The sequence below is a fragment of the Panthera leo genome, chromosome E3, assembly GCF_018350215.1.
Source record: "Panthera leo isolate Ple1 chromosome E3, P.leo_Ple1_pat1.1, whole genome shotgun sequence".
NCBI lineage: Eukaryota > Metazoa > Chordata > Mammalia > Carnivora > Felidae > Panthera > Panthera leo.
In genome coordinates, this window is record NC_056694.1 from 7628896 (window position 1) to 7647308 (window position 18413).

Here is an 18413-nt window from a genome sequence, read left to right on the forward strand (position 1 = left end):
GGGCTCTAACTCACAACCCTGAGATCAAGAGTTGCATGCTCCACTGACTGGGCCAGTCGCATGCCACACGCCTTCCTCTTTATAGAGATATAATTCATATAGTATAAGACGCATCCTTTTAAAGTTTGCAATTCAGTGGTTTTCGTATATTTACAACGTTGTGCAAACATCAGTTTCTAATTCTGGAACGTTTTTATCACCCCAAAAAGAAACCCATTAGCAGTCACTCCACATTCTCCCCAAACCCCCACCATGCCCCAAGCCCTGGCAACCACTAATCAACTTCCTGTCTCTGTGGATTTACCTCTTTTAGACATTGCATACATGGAGCATGATGTACTATGTGGTCTTTTGGACTGGCTTCTTTCCCTCCCATCATGTTTTCAAGGTTCTTCCGTGTTGTAGAAATTCAAGTCCATCCATATGAGGGATCTTCGCTCCTCTTTATGGCTAAATTATGGACTTGCTTTGTAGAGAACTTGAGTGTGGGGGTATAGGAGAACAGGAAGTCTCCCTGAAAAAAGCGGTAGAGTGAAGGCTTGATGCAGGCTGTTTTCCTCTCAGCGAGGTGTCCCCCAAATGCCCACTATGAGCACTGCACCTGCCCAGCATCCTGTGAGAGACCCAAGCCCAACTGTGGGCCCCCCTGCAAACCTGGCTGTGTCTGCAATTCTGGCTTCTTGTTTCGGGGATCCCTCTGCATCAATGCCTCGTCCTGCAATTGCTTCTACAACAACAATTACTATAAGGTAAGGCCGCTGGGGTGCCCAGAGCCCCCGAGGGAGATTGTGAGTGGAACACCTGGGTTCTGGCTCCATCTGCTCCCGAGACGAGATGACTGTCCCCGTGGGATAGTCCCAAGGGGCCAGCTCACAAGCAGAGGTTATGCAATATTGGAGTCATTCATTCCAAATATGGCTTTTGATGGTCATCTCTGTTCCTACAATAAATAGGTGCTGAGTACTCACTTTGGCTCAGCTAGGCTAGACTGTGCAGAACATTCCATAATCCTGTAGCCCCACGCATGAGATACTGGGCCAACCTGGTGGTCCAAGGCCCCCATCTCCATCCTGAGGAAAGCCGGGGGGGTCCCTGCATGTACAGGGAGCCCAGATGCTGAGTAGAACTTCAGGAGTGTCCAAGGCAGAACACAGCATTCCAGAATCTTCTTCCAAAGGAGCTTGCATATCCTGTCAAAACAGAGGAGTTACTGTTTTGTCTCCCCTAATTGGTGGCCCCCCTGGGAAGGTTCCACGTGAGCGCAGGCTCTGAGCCAGCGCTGTCCAGAAGAAATAGCACACAAGCCTCATGCTTTATTTCACATTTCCTAATAGCCACATTTTTAAAAAGTAAAAAGAAACAGGTTAAATTAATTCCAGTAATGTACTCAATCTCAAATATTCTCATTTCAACATGTAACTAATAATTATTAATGAGATCATTTATATTCCTTCCCCCCTCCATACTAATTCTTCAAAATCCAGTGTGTATGTTATACTTACGGCATATCTCAATTTGAGCCAGCCACGTTTCAAGAGCTCGATGGCCACATGTGGCTGGTAGCCACTGTATTGGACAGAGCCTTTAAATCTGGGCTCCAGCAGGGGCACCTGCATGGCTCAGTCAGTTAAGCGTCTGACTTTGGTTCAGGTCATGATCTCACGGTTCTTGGGTTTGAGCCCTGCGTCTGGCTCTGTGCTGACAGCTCAGAGCCTGCATTCTGTCTCTGTCTCTCTCAAAAGTACATAAACATTTTAAAAAAAAGATTTTTTTTTTTTTAAATCTGGGCTCCAGCATTCACTTGCTGGGTGACCTTGGGCAAGTGTCTTTATCTCTTCAGATCTGTGTCTGTGTCTACGAAATGTGTACACAATAATTTCTACCTACCTCATAAGGCTGTTGTGAAGCTGAAATTAGGTCTGAACACAGGCCAAGTACTTAATAAATGTTACTATTATTAGCTAATTATGGTAAATATCATACACAACCTATTATGAGTGCATTAAGCCAGGGGCATCTGGCTGGCCCAGCTGGTAGAGTGTGTGACTCTTGATCCCAGGGTTGTGAGTTCAAGCCCACGTTGGGCGTGGACCCTACTTAAAAAAAAAAAAAGTGCATTAAGCTCTTCACTAGTGTCCAGTGGCTTGTCTCAGCTTCAGGTGTTCTTCCCCATGGATCATCTGAGTTCCTATCTGCCTCTTTGAGGACCACTTTCTCCCCTTCCTCCCTTTAACTAGTCTCCTGGGTGTCCCTGTGTCAGTGTTAGGATTAGTTTCAGCCTCAGAAAGATCTATCACAACCATTAGCATTAAGCATTTCTTGCCTGCCCCTGGAGTCATGTATGCATTTCTTATACATTCATTTATGCATTCAAGGAACGTTTCTTGAGTCCTTTCCACCCTCCTGGAATTGGGGCCATCCCAAACAGGGCATGGTCCTTGCTCTCCTAATGCTCTTAGATTCCGCGGGATACATTGGATCTTGGTTCACTATGACACAGCATAGGTTTCTTTTTCTTTATTGTTTATTTATTGTGTGTGTGTGGGGGGCAGGGGCAGAGAGAGAAGGAGAGAGAATCTCAAGCAGGCTCCCCACTGTCAGCAAAGAGACCAATACGGGGCTTGAACTCACAAACCATAAGGTCATGACCTGAGCCGAAACTAGGAGTCGGAAGCTTAACTGACTGAGTCATCCAGGCGCCCCAACAGCAAAGGTTTCTTGGATGAGAGCTCCTGCCAAGCACTGTGCGATGTGTTGCGGCTCTGATAGTGAGTAAAGAGCCATGGTCCCTCACAGAGTGCTTGCAATCAAACAATCACAGGAATTAATACGAAAGTACAGTTGTGGTAAGTCCTGGGAAGGAAAGGTACCCAAAGCGGTGAGGGTGACCTCGTCAGGGAGTCTGAGAAGTCTTCCTGAGAAAGTAGTGACCCTTGAGCTGGTTACATAAAAATGATTTAGAAAGGAGGGGGAAGAGCATTCCAGGACAAGAGGGAAGCACGTGCAAATGTCCTGTGGTGAGCAGGGCTATCTGGCAGGGCCGTGGGAAGAGGAAGATTATGCGCCAAGTGAGGTCTGCAGGTGTGGTGGTGAAGGGGGAAGGGTCCCCAGAGCTATAGTGTCTAACTCCGGACCCCCTGCTCCCAGCCTGGGGCAGAGTGGTTCAGCTCGAACTGCACAGAACGTTGCCGCTGCAGGCCTGGCAGTCGGATGGAGTGCCAGATCTCTCAGTGTGGGACTCACACAGTGTGCCAGCTGAAGAACGGCCACTACGGATGCCAGCCCTATGGTGAGCCCCTCCCTGCACGCTACCCCGCCAGCCAGCTGGTCAGAGTGGGTATGACACCAGGGTTCCTTGACCAGAGGAGCCGGGGCACGCCACCGGGTGGGTGAGGTGCTGCTTGGAGCAGTGGCAGCAGCCCGCTGCCTGTGCCCCCCACCCTCCTCCTCCCCAGCAGGCACCGCCACCTGCACCGTCTACGGAGACCCGCACTATCTCACCTTTGATGGAAGACACTTCAACTTCATGGGCAAATGCACCTACGTCTTGGCCCAACCTTGTGGCAACTCGACAGGTATGGCCCTGGAGATGCCTGGGCCAGGGGTCCAAGTTCAGAACAGCTGGGAACAGCGGGCGGCAGGAAAGGGCTGGGGAGCCGATGGGAGGAGCAAGATGGGAACAATGTCTTGGGTGACGTAAGAGTGGACACGTCCACCCCAGAAGCAGGACTTACTCAGGATGCCCTTTAAGAGAATGCCTCTTTAGGAGTTGTCTCCCTGGCCAGCTTTTACTGAACGCCTACCTGGAATAATGGCAATGAAGGGACGAGAGAGCTATTACGAATGCCCTGCCCCAGAGGGTGCCCTGGCCCACTGAGGGGGCACAGAGTCTCAGCACAGTACAGGCTATTCTGGAAGAAGGCAGACAGTCACGCCCCACTCTTTGTGGTCCTTTAGCCCTGCAGTGCCAGGTGTGGGCGCCACCCTCAGTGGACGCTCAGACATGCTTGTTGAATGGGCCCCTGGGTGCTCTTCACCCCTCTCCCCACCCAGAGCCATTCTTCAGGGTGGCGGCAAAGAATGAAGATCGAGGACAGGAAGGCATGTCCTGCCTGAGCAAAGTCTACGTGACTCTTCATGAGATCACCATCACCCTGCTCAGGGACAGGCGCACGCTGGTGAGTCTGGTTTTCTGTTCAGTCCTGCCAATGCTTCCAGACCTTGGCTGTAGCCTGTCCCGTGGGCCGCGGTGTTCCAGCCAGCTCCTGCCACCTCCAGACCTCTCAGGGACGGGTTCCAGAGCATTCTGTGTGCTACTGAGGATTGCCGTGGATGCTGCCGTGCCTTCCAGCGTGGATGTGGGAATCTGTGGGGCGGCGGGGGGCGGGGGGGTGGTTCTCCTTGACTTTCCATCTGTCTCTGGGTGGGGTGTTCTCCTTGACTTTCTGTCTGTCTCTCCGGGTGGGGGTGGGGGCGGGGGCGGGGGTTCTCCTTGACTTTCCCTCTGTCTCCTGGTCTCCTCCCTTGCCCCGCCTTCCAGGTTGGGGGGAAGCAAGTCTCTCTCCCAGCGGTACCTTCTAAAGGAATCTTCCTGGCTTCAAGTGGGCGGTTTGTGGAGCTGCAGACGGCGTTTGGTTTGCGGGTGAGATGGGATGGCAACCAGCAGCTGTATATAAGCGTGCCCAGGTGAGGGGTGCCCTTCGGTGCCGCTGCCACTCCCCCGACCTGCTCTGTCCCCTCCCCCTCCCAGGACCTTGCCCTCGTCCTCCCCCTCCCATCCAGGCACTAATTTTCAATCTTTGGGTGGGAAGCATCTAATTCCCGCCTCCCTTTGGATGAGGAGACAGGAGAAATTGGTTTCTGGGCAGAATGATAATAGCAGGATATACACATGATGCTTTGGGAATGTCCTAGAACGAGTGGCTAATGGGTCTTGGGAGCTTCCTGAAGAGTGGTCACTTGACTCCAGTCTCAAGAAAGGGTGGTTCCCAGGACGGACAAACAAGGGAAAGAATGTCTTTGCAGATAGCAAACGGCAAATGCATGGAAAACCGGGAATGTGGGAATATTGTTGTGGTGTGGTTTGAAATGCTGGGGTTTGGAGTCGACAATGAAAAAGAATTTTTTAAAAACATTTTTTAGGGGCGCCTGGGTGGCTCAGTCGGTTAAGCGGCCGACTTCAGCTCAGGTCACGATCTCGCGGTCCGTGAGTTCGAGCCCCGCGTTGGGCTCTGGGCTGATGGCTCAGAGCCTGGAGCCTGCTTCCGATTCTGTGTTTCCCTCTCTCTCTGCCCCTCCCCCGTTCATGCTCTGTCTCTCTCTGTCTCAAAAATAAATAAAACATTAAAAAAAAAAAATTTAAAAAAAAAAAAACATTTTTTAAATGTTTATTTATTTTTGAGAGAGAGAGAGAGAGAGAGAGAGAGAGAGAGAGCACGAGCAAGGAGGGGCAGAGACAGAGAAGGAGACACAGAATGTGAAGCAGTCTCCAGGCTCTGAGCTGTCAGCCCAGAGCCCGATGCGGGGCTTGAACTCATGAACCGAGAGATCATGACCTGAGCAAAGTCAGACACTTAACCGGCTGAGCCACCCAGGCAACCCAAAAAGTAGTTTTATTAAAGCACAGGGATAGGACCCATGGGCAGAGAGAGCTGCACTGGGATTGAGGGGTGCCTGATTATAGACTTGGGAATTGGGGAAGTAAAGATAAGCAGAAGCTTCCAAAGGAGACTCACAGGATCCCAGAGGTCTAGCTGTTGCCAAGCTACGGTTGTCCTTCCCTCTAACAGAGTATTAATATTAAGACAGATGGAGTTCCTGGAGGAACATCTTACTCTGCCTGTCTCAAGTATTTGTTGGGGCACCTGGGTGGCTCAGTCGGTTAAGTGTCCAACTTCAGCTCCGGTCATGATCTCACGGTTCATGGGTTTGAGCCCCACGTTGGACTCTCTGCTATCAGCACAGAGCCTGCTTCAGATCCTCTGTCCCCCTCTCTCTGCCTCTCCCCCCGCTTGCTTGCGTGCACTCCTGCTTTCTCTCTCTCTCTCAAAAATAAATAAACATAAAAAAAAGAATTTGTCAAAGGGCTGTAGGTTGTAAGGAAGTGTAATTTTATCTACATTTCTTTTTGCCTTTGGTTCCCACATTTGTAGGGCCAGCAAGAAGATGGGGCATGAGTGGAGTAGTGAGGATGGCTGGGGGGAAGGTCTGTGAGGTCCTTGTGCGCAGGGTGCCTGACACAGGCTCTTGTTTGCAACGTGCGTCTGTTAGTCCTCTGATGTGTCCTGCCCGAGGCCCACAGCTCTGCCCTTCCCTCTGCGTGGTCCCTCCAGGGACTGGAGCCCCTTCTCTCCATTAACGCCTCCTCCTCTCCTCCCACCCCCAGCACCTACTCTAGCAAACTCTGTGGCTTCTGTGGCAACTATGACGGGGACGGTAGCAATGACAACCAGAAGCCCGACGGCAGCCCAGCGCTGGACGATGAGGAGCTGGGCAACAGCTGGCAGACGGCAGAGGACGAGGACAAGGAGTGAGGACGTGGCCAACCCTGCCTCTGCCCTTCTGAGAACCGTGCACCCTGACCGACATCACCCCTTTTCTTCCTTCTCCTCTCCCGCCTGCAACCCCCCTGCCCCCGCCACTTCTGTCATTCTTCTCCCTGCTCCCGATCCGGCCAAGTTCACGGACACCTCACCACCGCGCTTGCCCCCACGCTGTCAGTCGTCCTCAGGGGATGCCAAGCAGCCTCTGTTCCGGTTTGCTCGGTTCCAGGTTTTCCCACCTCCTCCCGGGCTTGGGGTTCAGCAGCTGTCCACTAGGGGCCGCCGAGAGCCGCGAGACTGCTGGGGTAGGGGCGGGGTGGAGACGAGCCTTCAGGGCCTGTTGGGGGGGGGGTGTCTCTTCCAGGTGCCAGAAGAACCCAACAGTTCCTCCCTCGTGCAAGTCAGGCTTGCAGAACAGTCTGTCGGGACTACAGTTCTGTGGACGGCTCTTGGACACCCGCGGAGCCTTTGAGTATGAAGGGAGCCGGTTAGGGCCACGGGAGGCAGGGTGGTCACTGAGCACCTGGCTCATTCCTCTGACCCAGCCTCTCTCCTTAGGGCATGTCTGCCTCACCTCAAGGCCTCCTCGTTCTTCAAGAGCTGCACGTTTGACATGTGTAAATTCCAGGGGCTGCAGCCAGTGCTGTGTGCCCATATGGCAGCCTTGACTGAGATCTGCCAGGATGCTGGCTATGCCGTGAAGCCTTGGAGGGGACCCCAATTCTGCTGTGAGTTGTGCCCCGCAGCAGGGCCCCTTCCTTCACCCACGGATGCGAGCAGAGGGTGGGCATCTGAGTGTTGGCACAGGCGTGGGGGACCCCTGGCTGAACCGCTCTGATTCCGCACGTGCACAGGGAAATCTGCAGGCAGAAATAGCCATGGAGAAAAATCACAGTCCCTTGCAGACTCAGAAAGCACCCCCGGCCGCCTGAGGCTATGCGGGGCAATGCTTGCAGGTGTATCTGCACGGCCTCTGGGGAGCCTGCTTAGGCGGCGGTGCCCTTGATCGAGCCCTCATGGGCTTTTTCTTCTGCCCTGTAGACAAGTGCATGTCTACACAGCAGCAGTGCTGAGACGTTTGGATCTGTCTGCTCCCCCAGATCTTTCTGCTCCCCCAGACCTGCCTCTTAGTAGCTCCCAGCAGGCCACTTTCTGGGCCCAGAGTGGAAGCCGAGCTCCTTGGTCACCCTTCTCCGGGTCACCCTCTGCTTCTCAGGATTGGGCAGAAGCCTCTAGCTGTGGGCCCTCTGAACGCTGGGCTTTGAACCCATCTTCGTTCCCTTTTCCCTGCCCTGCCCTGTGCCCTTCTCACCTCTTCCTCTCCCTCCTCCAGCAATGACCTGCCCGCCCAACAGCACGTACACGCTGTGTGCCAGGGTGTGCCCCGCCACCTGCCATTCTGGCTTCTCTGGCATGGCCTGCCAGAACCGGTGTGTGGAGGGCTGTGAGTGCAACCCGGGCTTCGTCCTCAGCGGTCTCCAGTGTGTCCCCCACTCCCAGTGTGGGTGCCTCGAGCCCACACTGGGCTACTTCAAGGTGAGCCTCTGGGCCCCCCACCCCCATGTGCACATTTGAAGCCAGACCCTCATCTCTGGTGTTTCTCTCTTCCTCCTTTGCCTGTCCCTTGCCCTGTCCCTGAGAACGACACTGGCGTCCATCACAGCCCTCTGCCCAGCTCTGGGTCGGCCTACTGAATACCCTGTCTGTGCCTTGCTCTCCCCTCAATTTTACTTTCTCTGTAGTCCCTCTATCTCTGCTCTGCCCGCCCCCCACCACCTGTGTCTGTTGGAATCCTTCACCTCCTCTGAGGCTCTGTTCAAATGCTGCCTCCTTGAAGCCTTCCTGATAAGCAAAGTCAGAAGACATTCCTCTAAACTTCCTGAGCCCGTGCTTATTGTCCGTGTTGATGGCAGGAAACTCTTATTGGGCCCCCTGATTGTCTTCTTTAGGTGCATATCCTGCTGGAACAGTTGATCCATTAATTTACTTGTTTACTGCCCCCCCTCCCTACCCCCCCCCCCCATCGTGAGCTGTTAGGGCAGGAACATCGTCCACCCAGTTCATTCCTGAATCCCTAACACCTAGCACAAACAGATATCTGTTGAAAAAGTGAAGGAACAAAGAAGTGAATGGCTGAGTAAGTGAGCCAATGCCAGGCTTGCAGCGAAGCCTGGAGCTTCGGGATGACAGGAATGGTCCCAGGGAGCAACCCACTGATCTGAGTAACAGACCTGGGAATGACCTCTTTCCTTTCTTCTTTCCATCCCCCAGGTAGGGGAGCGGTGGTTCAAGCCAGGCTGCAGACAGCTCTGTACCTGCGAGAGCAACAATAAAATTCGCTGCATGCAGTGGAGGTGTCAGGCCCAGGAGGTCTGTCGTCAGCAGGATGGCATCTATGGCTGCCATGCCCTAGGTGAGCAGACCGGTGGAAGGTGAGTGGGGGGGGGGGGGAGCTGCCCGCATGACCTTGGGCGAGGGCATGGCTCTGCCCTAAAACAGTCACCCCAGAGAGCCGGAGTCTAACGGGGGACTGGAAGGCAGTTGGCCCGAGCCTGAGCAGCCTCTGCGTGGACCCGGTGAGGTTGGGGCAGTCCCTATGCTTGACCTCTCTAGGCCGAGCCAACCACACGGATGAGCCAAGGATGAGCCAAGGGTCCCATTCCAATGTGGACTCGCCCAGAGAGCAGCTCAGGGTCAGGGCACCTCTGAATTCCATCCACTTCACCCCAGGGGCTGCCACCTGCACCGTCTCAGGGGACCCCCACTACCTGACGTTCGACGGAGCCTTGCACCACTTCATGGGCACCTGCAGCTACATCCTGACCAGGCCTTGCCAGTCTAGGTCCCTAGAGAACTACTTCATCGTGAGCGCCACCAATGAGTTTCGCAGTGGGAACTTGGAGGCCTCTTATGTCAGATCCGTTCACCTGCACATCTTCAACCTGAGAATCTCGCTCATCAAAGGCTACAAGGTCATGGTGCGTGCCTCCGCCCGCCTCCCCTGGCCCCTGCACCACCAGCATCTCTTCTCTGCACCCTCCTTGCCCACAGGCCCACCTGTCTGGCTTCTAGAGCCCCTGGGGGAAGCCCACAGCAGATCCAGCCCCCAATTCCGCAGACACATCGCCATCGCTGTCTGCTGCCTCGTCCTGGGCCCGTTGTCCTTGTCCCAAGGGCTTCTCCCTACTGCGTCCTCCCTGCCTCTGTAGCTGAATGGTCGCCGAGTGGCCCTGCCTGTGTGGCCTGCGCAAGGCCGGGTGAGCATAAGGCCTAGCGGTTCCTTTATCCTCCTCTACACGGACTTTGGGCTTCAAATTCGCTACGATGGGAAGCATCTGGCCGAAGTGACAGTGCCCTCCTCCTATGCTGGCCGGCTCTGCGGGCTGTGTGGTGAGTTCCCTGGGCATCTGCGGGCAAAGTGGGGACAATGGGCCAGAGTTTGTCCCAGACCGGCTCATCCACAGATTTCAGTAGGTGTCCTGAGGGCCTGTCTGCTTGTGTGTGCGGGTAGGTGTTAAAAGGCCAAAGGGAAAGAGAAAGAAAGATGAACCGTGGTCTGTTGAGTGAAGAGCGAGCTGTCTCTTCTAAGAGGAAGGTGGTGGTCCTGGGAGAGGGTCTATGGCTCTAACTGGACCCTCCTCCAGGCAACTACAACAACAATAGCCTGGATGACAATCTGCTCCTGGACAAAAGGCCTGTGGCCAGCTCGGATGGCCTGGGCGTCGCCTGGAAGTTCCCTGATTACTCTGAAACAGGGTGAGCTGGGAATGCGGGGAGCCAGAGCTGGGGAGCAGCCTCAGCGGGCAGCCTGGGGGGTCCTCTGTGCGTCCCTGATCTCTCCGGAGACGAACTGACCCAAGGTTGTTGTCTCCCGCCGCCCCGCTTGCCTTCTGCACTTACTCATCTGTCTCTTTGGAGAGCCCCCTTGGGAATCCCATCCTGAGTGCCAAACGCTTTCCTTCCTATTGCATCTTCTGACCTTGTTGCTTGAGGGACCACTTTGTTCTCTTCTTATTCCCCTCCCATTTTCCCTCTCCACTGTCGCTTCAGTTTTGGGGAAGCTTCCTCCAATCCTAAATTCCTGTCCCTTCCCCTCTCCTTGTTCAGCTGCTTTGCTAAGAGTCCGAAGCCCTCCAGATGCCAGGAGAACAGAGGGGCAAACAGCTGGGAAAAGAACTGTGATGTCTTAATGGACCCTCAGGGTAAGCCACATCCCTTGGTGGCCGCAGCGCTCTCCTCCCCCGGCCAGAGACAGAGGAGGGGGACTGGTCAGGCAGAGAGGAAGGATGAGACAGGAAATAGAAAGTCGGAGGGAAGGCAAGCGGAAGGTAAGGCAGAGGCAGTGTTCACCTCGGGAGCTCTGATGGACCTTTTTTCTTTGCATCTCAGACGGTACTTTCTCAATAATGACGGGTTTTGATTGAAATGGATGTTGAATGCACTCCAGGGCAGCCGCGTGGTTCTTTCCCCTTCCAAGCTGACTCTCTGCCCTCACACCTACATCGTTTCATCTTCCAGGACCCTTCTCTCAGTGCCACGGGGTGGTGCCTCCCCAGTCCAGCTTCGCCAGCTGTGTGTATGGCCAGTGTGGGACCAAGGGGGACACCCTGACCCTGTGCCGCTCCCTGCAGGCCTATGCATCCCTGTGCGCGCATGCCGGCCGGGCCCCTTCCTGGCGGAATGGCACCTTCTGCCGTGAGTGACCCAACCACCTGCTCCCGAAGCCCGGAGGAGGCTGCCAGAACCCCTGTCTCTCTTCCTGTCCTTAAAGTCTGCTCCTCTGCTCCTCTGTCACAGCCTGCCCCTCAGCCCCATGTGGAACCCCCATCCTGTCCCAGCCTTCCAGTCTCTCCGAACCCAACCCCCACCCTCAACTTGTCTCCCCACTCTGGGAGCCTCCTCCATCTGACTCTCTCTTCACCAAGACGGTTTACCCTCATTTGGTTACTGCCTCCTTCCCCTCTGACCTGGGCCAGCTCTGTTCCCTTTCTTCCTTCCTCTCTTTTCAGGGAACTCTTTTTTTTTTTTTTTTTTTTTTTTTTTAAATTGTGGTAAAATATACATAACATAAAATTTCCCATCTTAATGACTTAAAACTTTTTTTAATGTTTATTCATTTTTTAATTAAATTTTTAAAAAAATTATTTTTGAGAGAAAGAACGTGAGGAGAGGGGCAGAGAGAGAGGGAGACACAGAATCCGAAGCAGGCTCCAGGCTCCGAGCTGTCAGCACAGAGCCCAACACGGGGCTCAAACTCACGAACCCTGAGATCATGACCCAATCCGAAGTCAGACTGTTAACCGACTGAGCCACCCAGGTGCCCCCAGAATGTCTTTTTAAAGACTGAATAAGGGACGCCTGGGTGGCTCAGTCAGTTAAGCGTCCGACTTCAGCTCAGGTCACGATCTCACGGTCCGTGAGTTCGAGCCCCGCGTCAGGCTCTGGGCTGATGGCTCAGAGCCTGGAGCCTGCTTCCAATTCTGTATCTCCCTCTCTCTCTGCCCCTCCCCTGTTCATGCTCTGTCTCTCTCTGTCTCAAAAATAAATAAACGTTACAAAAAAATTAAAAAAAAAAAAGACTGAATAATAATCCACTGTATGGATAGATCTCATTGTGTTCATCCATTCATCTGATGAACATTCTCTGGGAGCTCTCGATGCCCCGAGCTCAGGGTGCTGGAAATCACTGCCTTTCCTGACACTGGTTTCTTCTTAGCTCTGAAGTGCCCGTCCAGCAGCAGCTACAGCCCCTGTGCCAACCCCTGCCCAGCCACCTGCCTCAGCCTGACGGCCCCCAGAGACTGCCCAGCAGCACTGCCCTGTACGGAGGGCTGTGAGTGCCAGAAAGGTCACATCCTGAGTGGAACCTCCTGTGTGCCCCTCAGCCAGTGCGGCTGCGTCGACCAGGAGGGCTACTACCACCCGGTGAGAAGCCGGACCGCAGCGCCACATGTTTGGGGAGCAGGAGGCCTCAGAGCCTGTGAAGGGATAAGGCGGCAGGGCCAGTGCTAGGGGCTGAGCAGCAAGCCCAGAAGCCCGAAGGCTGAGAAAGTCTGGGGATGGAGGCAAGCAGCCAAGGGGAGCGAGCCTGAGGGGGCGCCCGGGGTAGAGGGTTCGGTCCAACCCTGGCTTCCAAACCTCCATGGGCTCTGCTGACGCCCACATCCCACAGGTCGGGGAGAGATGGTACGCGGACCACACCTGTTCCAGGCTCTGCACCTGCTCCACTCGCAACGCCATCTCCTGCCAGCAGGCCGCCTGCAAGCCTGGCCAGATGTGCTGGCCCCTGGATGGGCTGCTACGCTGCCGGGCTTCAGGTAGAAGGCCCTTGAGCACACAGGAGGACCCCGGTGTCACTGGGACTGCTGTCCCCAACTCCTCCTCACCCTCTCCCATCATCTGTAGCTCTTGGGCTCCTATGTCCGGGGTCCCAAAGAACTTCTGACTGGGAATGATGACCCCTGTGCCGTTGGAAAGGGTTCCTCGTGTTCACTCATGGCTGTCCCGGCCGTGAACTTAGATGGGACATTGTGAGTCCCATTATGATGCCACATTCTCTGGCAGAATAGCGCCCCTTCCACCCCCAAGCCTCATCCTAGCCTGGCCACCGAGCCTTTATTTCTCTTCTCCCCTCCCTGTGGGGCCTCCTTCACCTTCAGCTCTCCTCACAGATGGGGGAGCACTTGTTCTTGGAGAGGCTGGACCACTCCTCAGCAACCCGTCTCTCTCTGCCAGGTATGGGAGTGTGCCGTATCTCAAACCAGTCTCAGTACCTGAGCTTCGATGGCACTTACCACACCATCAGGGACACCTGCACTGGTATCCTGGTGAAAGTGTGCCACCCCACCATGGACCTGCCTTTCTTCAAGATCAGCGTCAAGTATGGGAAGAAGAGAGGCCAATCCGCTGTTTCCTACCTCCACCAGGTCAACGTTGACTTCTTTAATACCCTCATTACCTTGATAAAGGACCACCGTGTGCTGGTGAGCTGGGTGGTGTGGGGGGGAAGGGAGGAGGCCAGCTCTGGGGAGGGGGCTCAGGTCCCTCTTCCCACTCACCTGCCCTGCCCTCCTCTGTAGATCAACGGCACACAGGTCACCTTTCCCTTCGCCACCGAGATCCGAGGGCTCAGAATCAGCATTGTTGGCAACAACACCGTACTCTATTTTAACACCGGGGTCCAGGTCAAGTTTGACGGCAAAGATTTCTTTGAGGTCCAGCTCCCTGCAGCCTATTACCAAAAGGTGGGGGAATCCCCTGGCTCTTCTCTAGGGGAGTCTGTGTCAAGAGGGCAGAGCCCTCTCCAGACCTAACTGGTCACTCCCCAGAATGGAGGAGGGCTGGGAGTGCGCCTGTTTCTTAGGAGTGGAAATGCGGGCCCATGCCGTATGAAAAAGTCTCCTTTTTCTCTTTCTTTCTTTCTTTCTTTCCTTTCTTTCCTTCTTTCCTTCTTTCTGAGAAAGAAGGAAAGAAAGCAAGTGAGAGCGGGAGGGGGGTGGGGGCAGAGAGAGAGGCAGACAGAGGATCTGAAGCGGGTTCTGCCCTGGAAGCAGTGAGCCCAATGCGGGGCTCGAACCCACAAACCATGAGATCATGACCTCAGCCAAAGTTGGACGCTTAACTGAGCCATCCAGGCACCCCAAAAAAGCCTCTTTTGCTTCCCTGGTGCCCAGAACCCTTTTGCCCACCCAGGTCTGTGGCTTGTGCGGAAACTTCAATGGTGAGGAAGAGGATGAGCTCATGATGCCCAATGACGAATTAGCCCAGAATGACACTGAATTTGTGGAGAGTTGGCAAGATAAGGAGTCTCACCCAAAGTAATTGTCCCCAAAGCCTCTAACCTTTCATAGGAACAGGAGTTGGGATCCCGGACTGTGTAGCGTGCCAAGGATAGGAAGACTGGAGTGTTCCTGTATGTGTGCAACTTGACGGGGGATGGCTTCTGGGTCCCCGGAACCTATCTGGGGACACATGAGCCTTCCTTTCTTCGCTTCAGAGTGTGGGCAGGGACTGAGGCTTCCGGAAGGTAGCCGGAGCTTGGACCAGCTTCCTGGTGAAGACAAGACAAGGGGGTCTTCTGAGTCACTTGGGAGGGCCAAGCCATTTTCATAGGTGGGACAGTGTCTGTCCCTGTGATGACCCTTTTCTCCTCTGCAGTTGCCAAAAAGAGAGCCAGGAGACCCAAGCAATACAGCTGGAGAATCTAAATATAGGCTGCAGGAGAGATGACCTAGTGAGAGCCCAGGAACAATGCCAGGCAGCCTTTCAGACTCCGGCCTGGACTGAGTGTGCCACCTACGTGTTCCTCAAGCCCTTCCTGCTCAAGTGTATCCACAACCTCTGTCAGTTTGGAGGCCTACGCCATGCCCTCTGTGGATCTCTGGAAAACTTCGCAGCCGCCTGCCGGGCCCGGGGGCTCCAGCCCCCAATCTGGAGAAACAGCAGTTTCTGCCGTGAGTGTCCCCTACGGTCACCCCGGAGCACTCCCACACCTCCTTTCCATCTGCGTGTCCCTTAAAGCTCCCTGTCTTCCTTTTGGGCCGTGCCCGACCTGCATCTGACCTCGTTGTTCAGCTGTGGCTCCTTTGCAACAAGGTCTTAGCCAATGCCCCTATGACGGGGACAGCACACACGGACCTTGCTTTTCCACACCCCTCCTTTCCTTTATCCACACCGCTCCCTGAACCTGGAAAGTTCCAGGTTTTAACACCGGGGTCCAGGTCAAATTTGACGGCAAAGATTCTTCTCGCCTCCTGGCAGACTCCTAGGCATCCTTCTGTAGTTCCTAACATTATTTTCTTCAAATTAGAATTCACATACCATAATAGTCACCACTTTAAAAATACAATTCATTGTTTTCTAGGATATTTACAAGCTCTGCAACCATCATCACTATATAATTCCAAAACCTTTTAAACTTTAAGACAGTGGTTAGTGTGTTTTTAGGATGTGACGCATTCACATGGTTCAGGAACTTTTAATGCATTAAAAGATTGCCTGGGGCATCTGGGTAGCTCAGCCAGAAGTGCCTGCGGCTCTTGATGTCAGGTCATGAGTTCAAGCCCCATGTTCGGGGTGTGGAAATTACTAAAAGAATAAAAAAAAAAAAAAAGATTGCCAGTGAAGAGTCTCCCTCCCCCCTGACCCCGGGTCACAGCCTGACCTTATCAGCATCCGAGTATTTTTCCAAAGATCTTTTACTTATGCCCATAGAAACAAACGCAAATTAATTTTCCTTATTTTTAAAATTTTTATTTGTTTTAAAAATAGCATACAAGATCCAGTAGATTGCATTTTATTTTTTTTAACTTTATTTTTTATTTTTTAAAATTTATATCCAAGTTAGGTAGCATATAGTGAAGCAATGATTTCAGGAGTAGATTCCTTAGTGCCCCTTACCCATTTAGCCCCTCCCCCTCCCCCCACTCCCTCCAGCAACCCTCAGTTTGTTCTCCATTTTTATGAGTCTCTTCTGTTTTGTCCCCCTCCCTGTTTTTATATTATTTTTGTTTCCCTTCCCTTATGTTCATCTGTTTTGTCTCTTAAAGCCCTCATATGAGTGAAGTTATATGATTTTTGTCTTTCTCTGACTGACTGATTTCACTTAGCATAATATCCTCCAGTTCCATCCGCGTAGTTGCAAATGGCAAGATTTCATTCTTTTTGATTGCCGAGTAATACTCCATTGTATATATAGACCACATTTGTCTTTTTTTTTTTAACGTTTATTCATTTTTGAGACAGAGAGAGACAGAACGTGAACGGGGGAGGGGCAGAGAGAGAGGGAGACACAGAATCGGAAGCAGGCTCCAGGCTCTGAGCCATCAGCCCAGAGCCCGACGCGGGGCTCGAACTCACAGACTGCGAGATCGTGATCTGAGCTGAAGTCGGTCGCCCAACCTACTGAGCCACCCAGGCGCCCCTAGACCACATTTTCTTTATGCATTCATCCATTGATGGACATTTGGGCTCTTTCCATATTTTGGCTATTGTTGATAGTGCTGCTATAAACATGGGGGTGCATGTGTCCCTTCGAAACAGCCGGTAGATTGCATTTTATCTTTCTTGCTTGATAATCTAGCTTGGAGATCCTTTCACATCAGATCAGCTAAGGAGTGCCCTCATTCTCTTTTGCAGCTCTGTGATATCCCATGATTACATCATAATTCATTTGTCATAATTTTTATCTGTTTATTTGTTCAGAGAGCATTGCGCAAGTTGGGGAGAGGGGCAGAGGGAGAGAGAGAATCTTTTTATTTACTTATTAAAAAATGTTTTTAATGTTTTTATTTATTTTTGAGACAGAGAGAGACAGAGCATGAGCAGGGGAGGGGCAGAGAGAGAGGGAGACACAGAATCGGAAGCAGGCTCCAGGCTCTGAGCTGTCAGCACTGAGCCCAACGTGGGGCTCAAACTCACAGACTGTGAGATCATGACTTGAAGTCGGACACTTAACTGATTGAGCCACCCAGGCGCCCCAGGAGAGAGAGAATCTTAAGTAGACTCCCCACTGCTCAATCCCACGACCCTGGGATCATGACCTGAGCCGAAATCAAGAGTTAGACTCTCAAATGACTGAGCCAGCCAGGAGCCTCTGTCATAATTTTTTTTAAATGTTTATTTATTTTTGAAAGAGAGAGAGGGAGAGAGAGAGAGAGAGAGAGAGAACATGAGTGGGGGAAGGACAGAGAGAGAGGGAGGGAGAGAATCCCAAGTAGGCTCCACACCGTCAGTGCAGAGCCCGCCACAGGGCTCAAACCCACGAACTGTGAGATCATGACCCGAGCTGAAGTCAAGAGCCGGACGCCTAACCGACTGAGCACCGTCCCCCCCCCCCCCCCCCACCCAGGCGCCCTGTGTCATATATTTTTTTTAAGATTTTATTTTCAAGTCATCTCTACACCCAATGTGGGGCTCGAACTCAAAACCCTGAGATCAAGAGTTGCCTGCTCCACAGACAGAGCCCGCCAGGCGCCCCTTGTTTGTCCTACTTTACTTAACTAGTCTCCTGTTGGCAGACTTTCCCGTTGTCTCCAATTGTTACTGCAGACAGCGCTGCAGTTATGATTTTGTATGTACGCGTCTGTCCGTAGGATAAACTGCTGGGGGTGGAATGCTGGATGAAGGACTGTGTGCATTCGTTCTTCTGAGGAATGCTGCCAGTTGGCTTTCCACAGCGGGTGAGGAGTTTACGTTCCTACCAGCAACACGGGGGAGTGCCCGATTCCCCACAGCCTCGCCAACACAGAGCATTGTCACACTTTCGGACCTTTGCCAATCTGATACGTGAAAAATACAAAGAGTCTTAATTTGCATTTTTCCGATGAGTGAGGTTATGCATTCTTCCACGTGTTTGGGAGTTGTTTGAATTTCCTTTGCTGAGAACTCTGTCTTCGTATCCCTTCACCATTTTTTTTTCCACTGGCTCGTTGGCTTTTGTCAAACTATCTTATGGAGGTCCTTTATCTATCACAGAGAGTAAGTAGCCCTTTATTAGTGCTATGAGTTACAAACATTTTTCCAGTTCTTTTTTTTTTCTTTGACTTTTTTTGTCAGGCAAATAAAAGAGATACATGTATGTGGGGTAGCATATGCTAGTCTTTGTTCTGTGGCTTCTGCATTTGGAGCCATAGTTACAAATGCCTTACAGCTCCAGAGTTAAAAAAGAATTTGCTCATGGGCGCCTGGGTGGCTCAGTCAGTTAAGCGACTGACTTTGGCTCAGGTCATGATCCCAAAGTTTTTGTGGGTTCGAGCCTCCCATCGGGCTCTGTGCTGATCATGGGAGCTTGATAGGGATTCTCCCTCTCTGTCCCTCTTCCCCTCCCCTGCTTATGCTCTCCTTCTCTCTCTCAAAACAAATAAACAAACT

At 52.8% G+C, this 18413-nt stretch overlaps 1 protein-coding gene across 8 annotated transcripts in view; it reads left to right on the plus strand.

Moving 5' to 3' along the window:
- ZAN (zonadhesin) overlaps positions 1-18413 on the plus strand; it is a 38493-nt gene that overhangs the window by 12019 nt on the left and 8061 nt on the right. For 7 of the 8 annotated variants that reach the window (XM_042921967.1, XM_042921971.1, XM_042921969.1 and 4 more), the window contains 21 exons: positions 565-749; positions 3148-3289; positions 3456-3575; positions 4054-4178; positions 4541-4686; positions 6386-6529; positions 6907-7014; positions 7101-7270; positions 7876-8078; positions 8814-8955; positions 9273-9520; positions 9752-9932; positions 10187-10298; positions 10650-10744; positions 11061-11237; positions 12259-12467; positions 12715-12859; positions 13278-13525; positions 13622-13786; positions 14235-14359; positions 14700-14995. In XM_042921967.1, coding sequence (XP_042777901.1) covers positions 565-749; positions 3148-3289; positions 3456-3575; positions 4054-4178; positions 4541-4686; positions 6386-6529; positions 6907-7014; positions 7101-7270; positions 7876-8078; positions 8814-8955; positions 9273-9520; positions 9752-9932; positions 10187-10298; positions 10650-10744; positions 11061-11237; positions 12259-12467; positions 12715-12859; positions 13278-13525; positions 13622-13786; positions 14235-14359; positions 14700-14995 — 3486 coding nt within the window. The remainder of the gene's footprint in view (positions 1-564; positions 750-3147; positions 3290-3455; positions 3576-4053; positions 4179-4540; positions 4687-6385; positions 6530-6906; positions 7015-7100; positions 7271-7875; positions 8079-8813; positions 8956-9272; positions 9521-9751; positions 9933-10186; positions 10299-10649; positions 10745-11060; positions 11238-12258; positions 12468-12714; positions 12860-13277; positions 13526-13621; positions 13787-14234; positions 14360-14699; positions 14996-18413) is intronic. The other variant, XM_042921968.1, reaches the window with a different exon arrangement.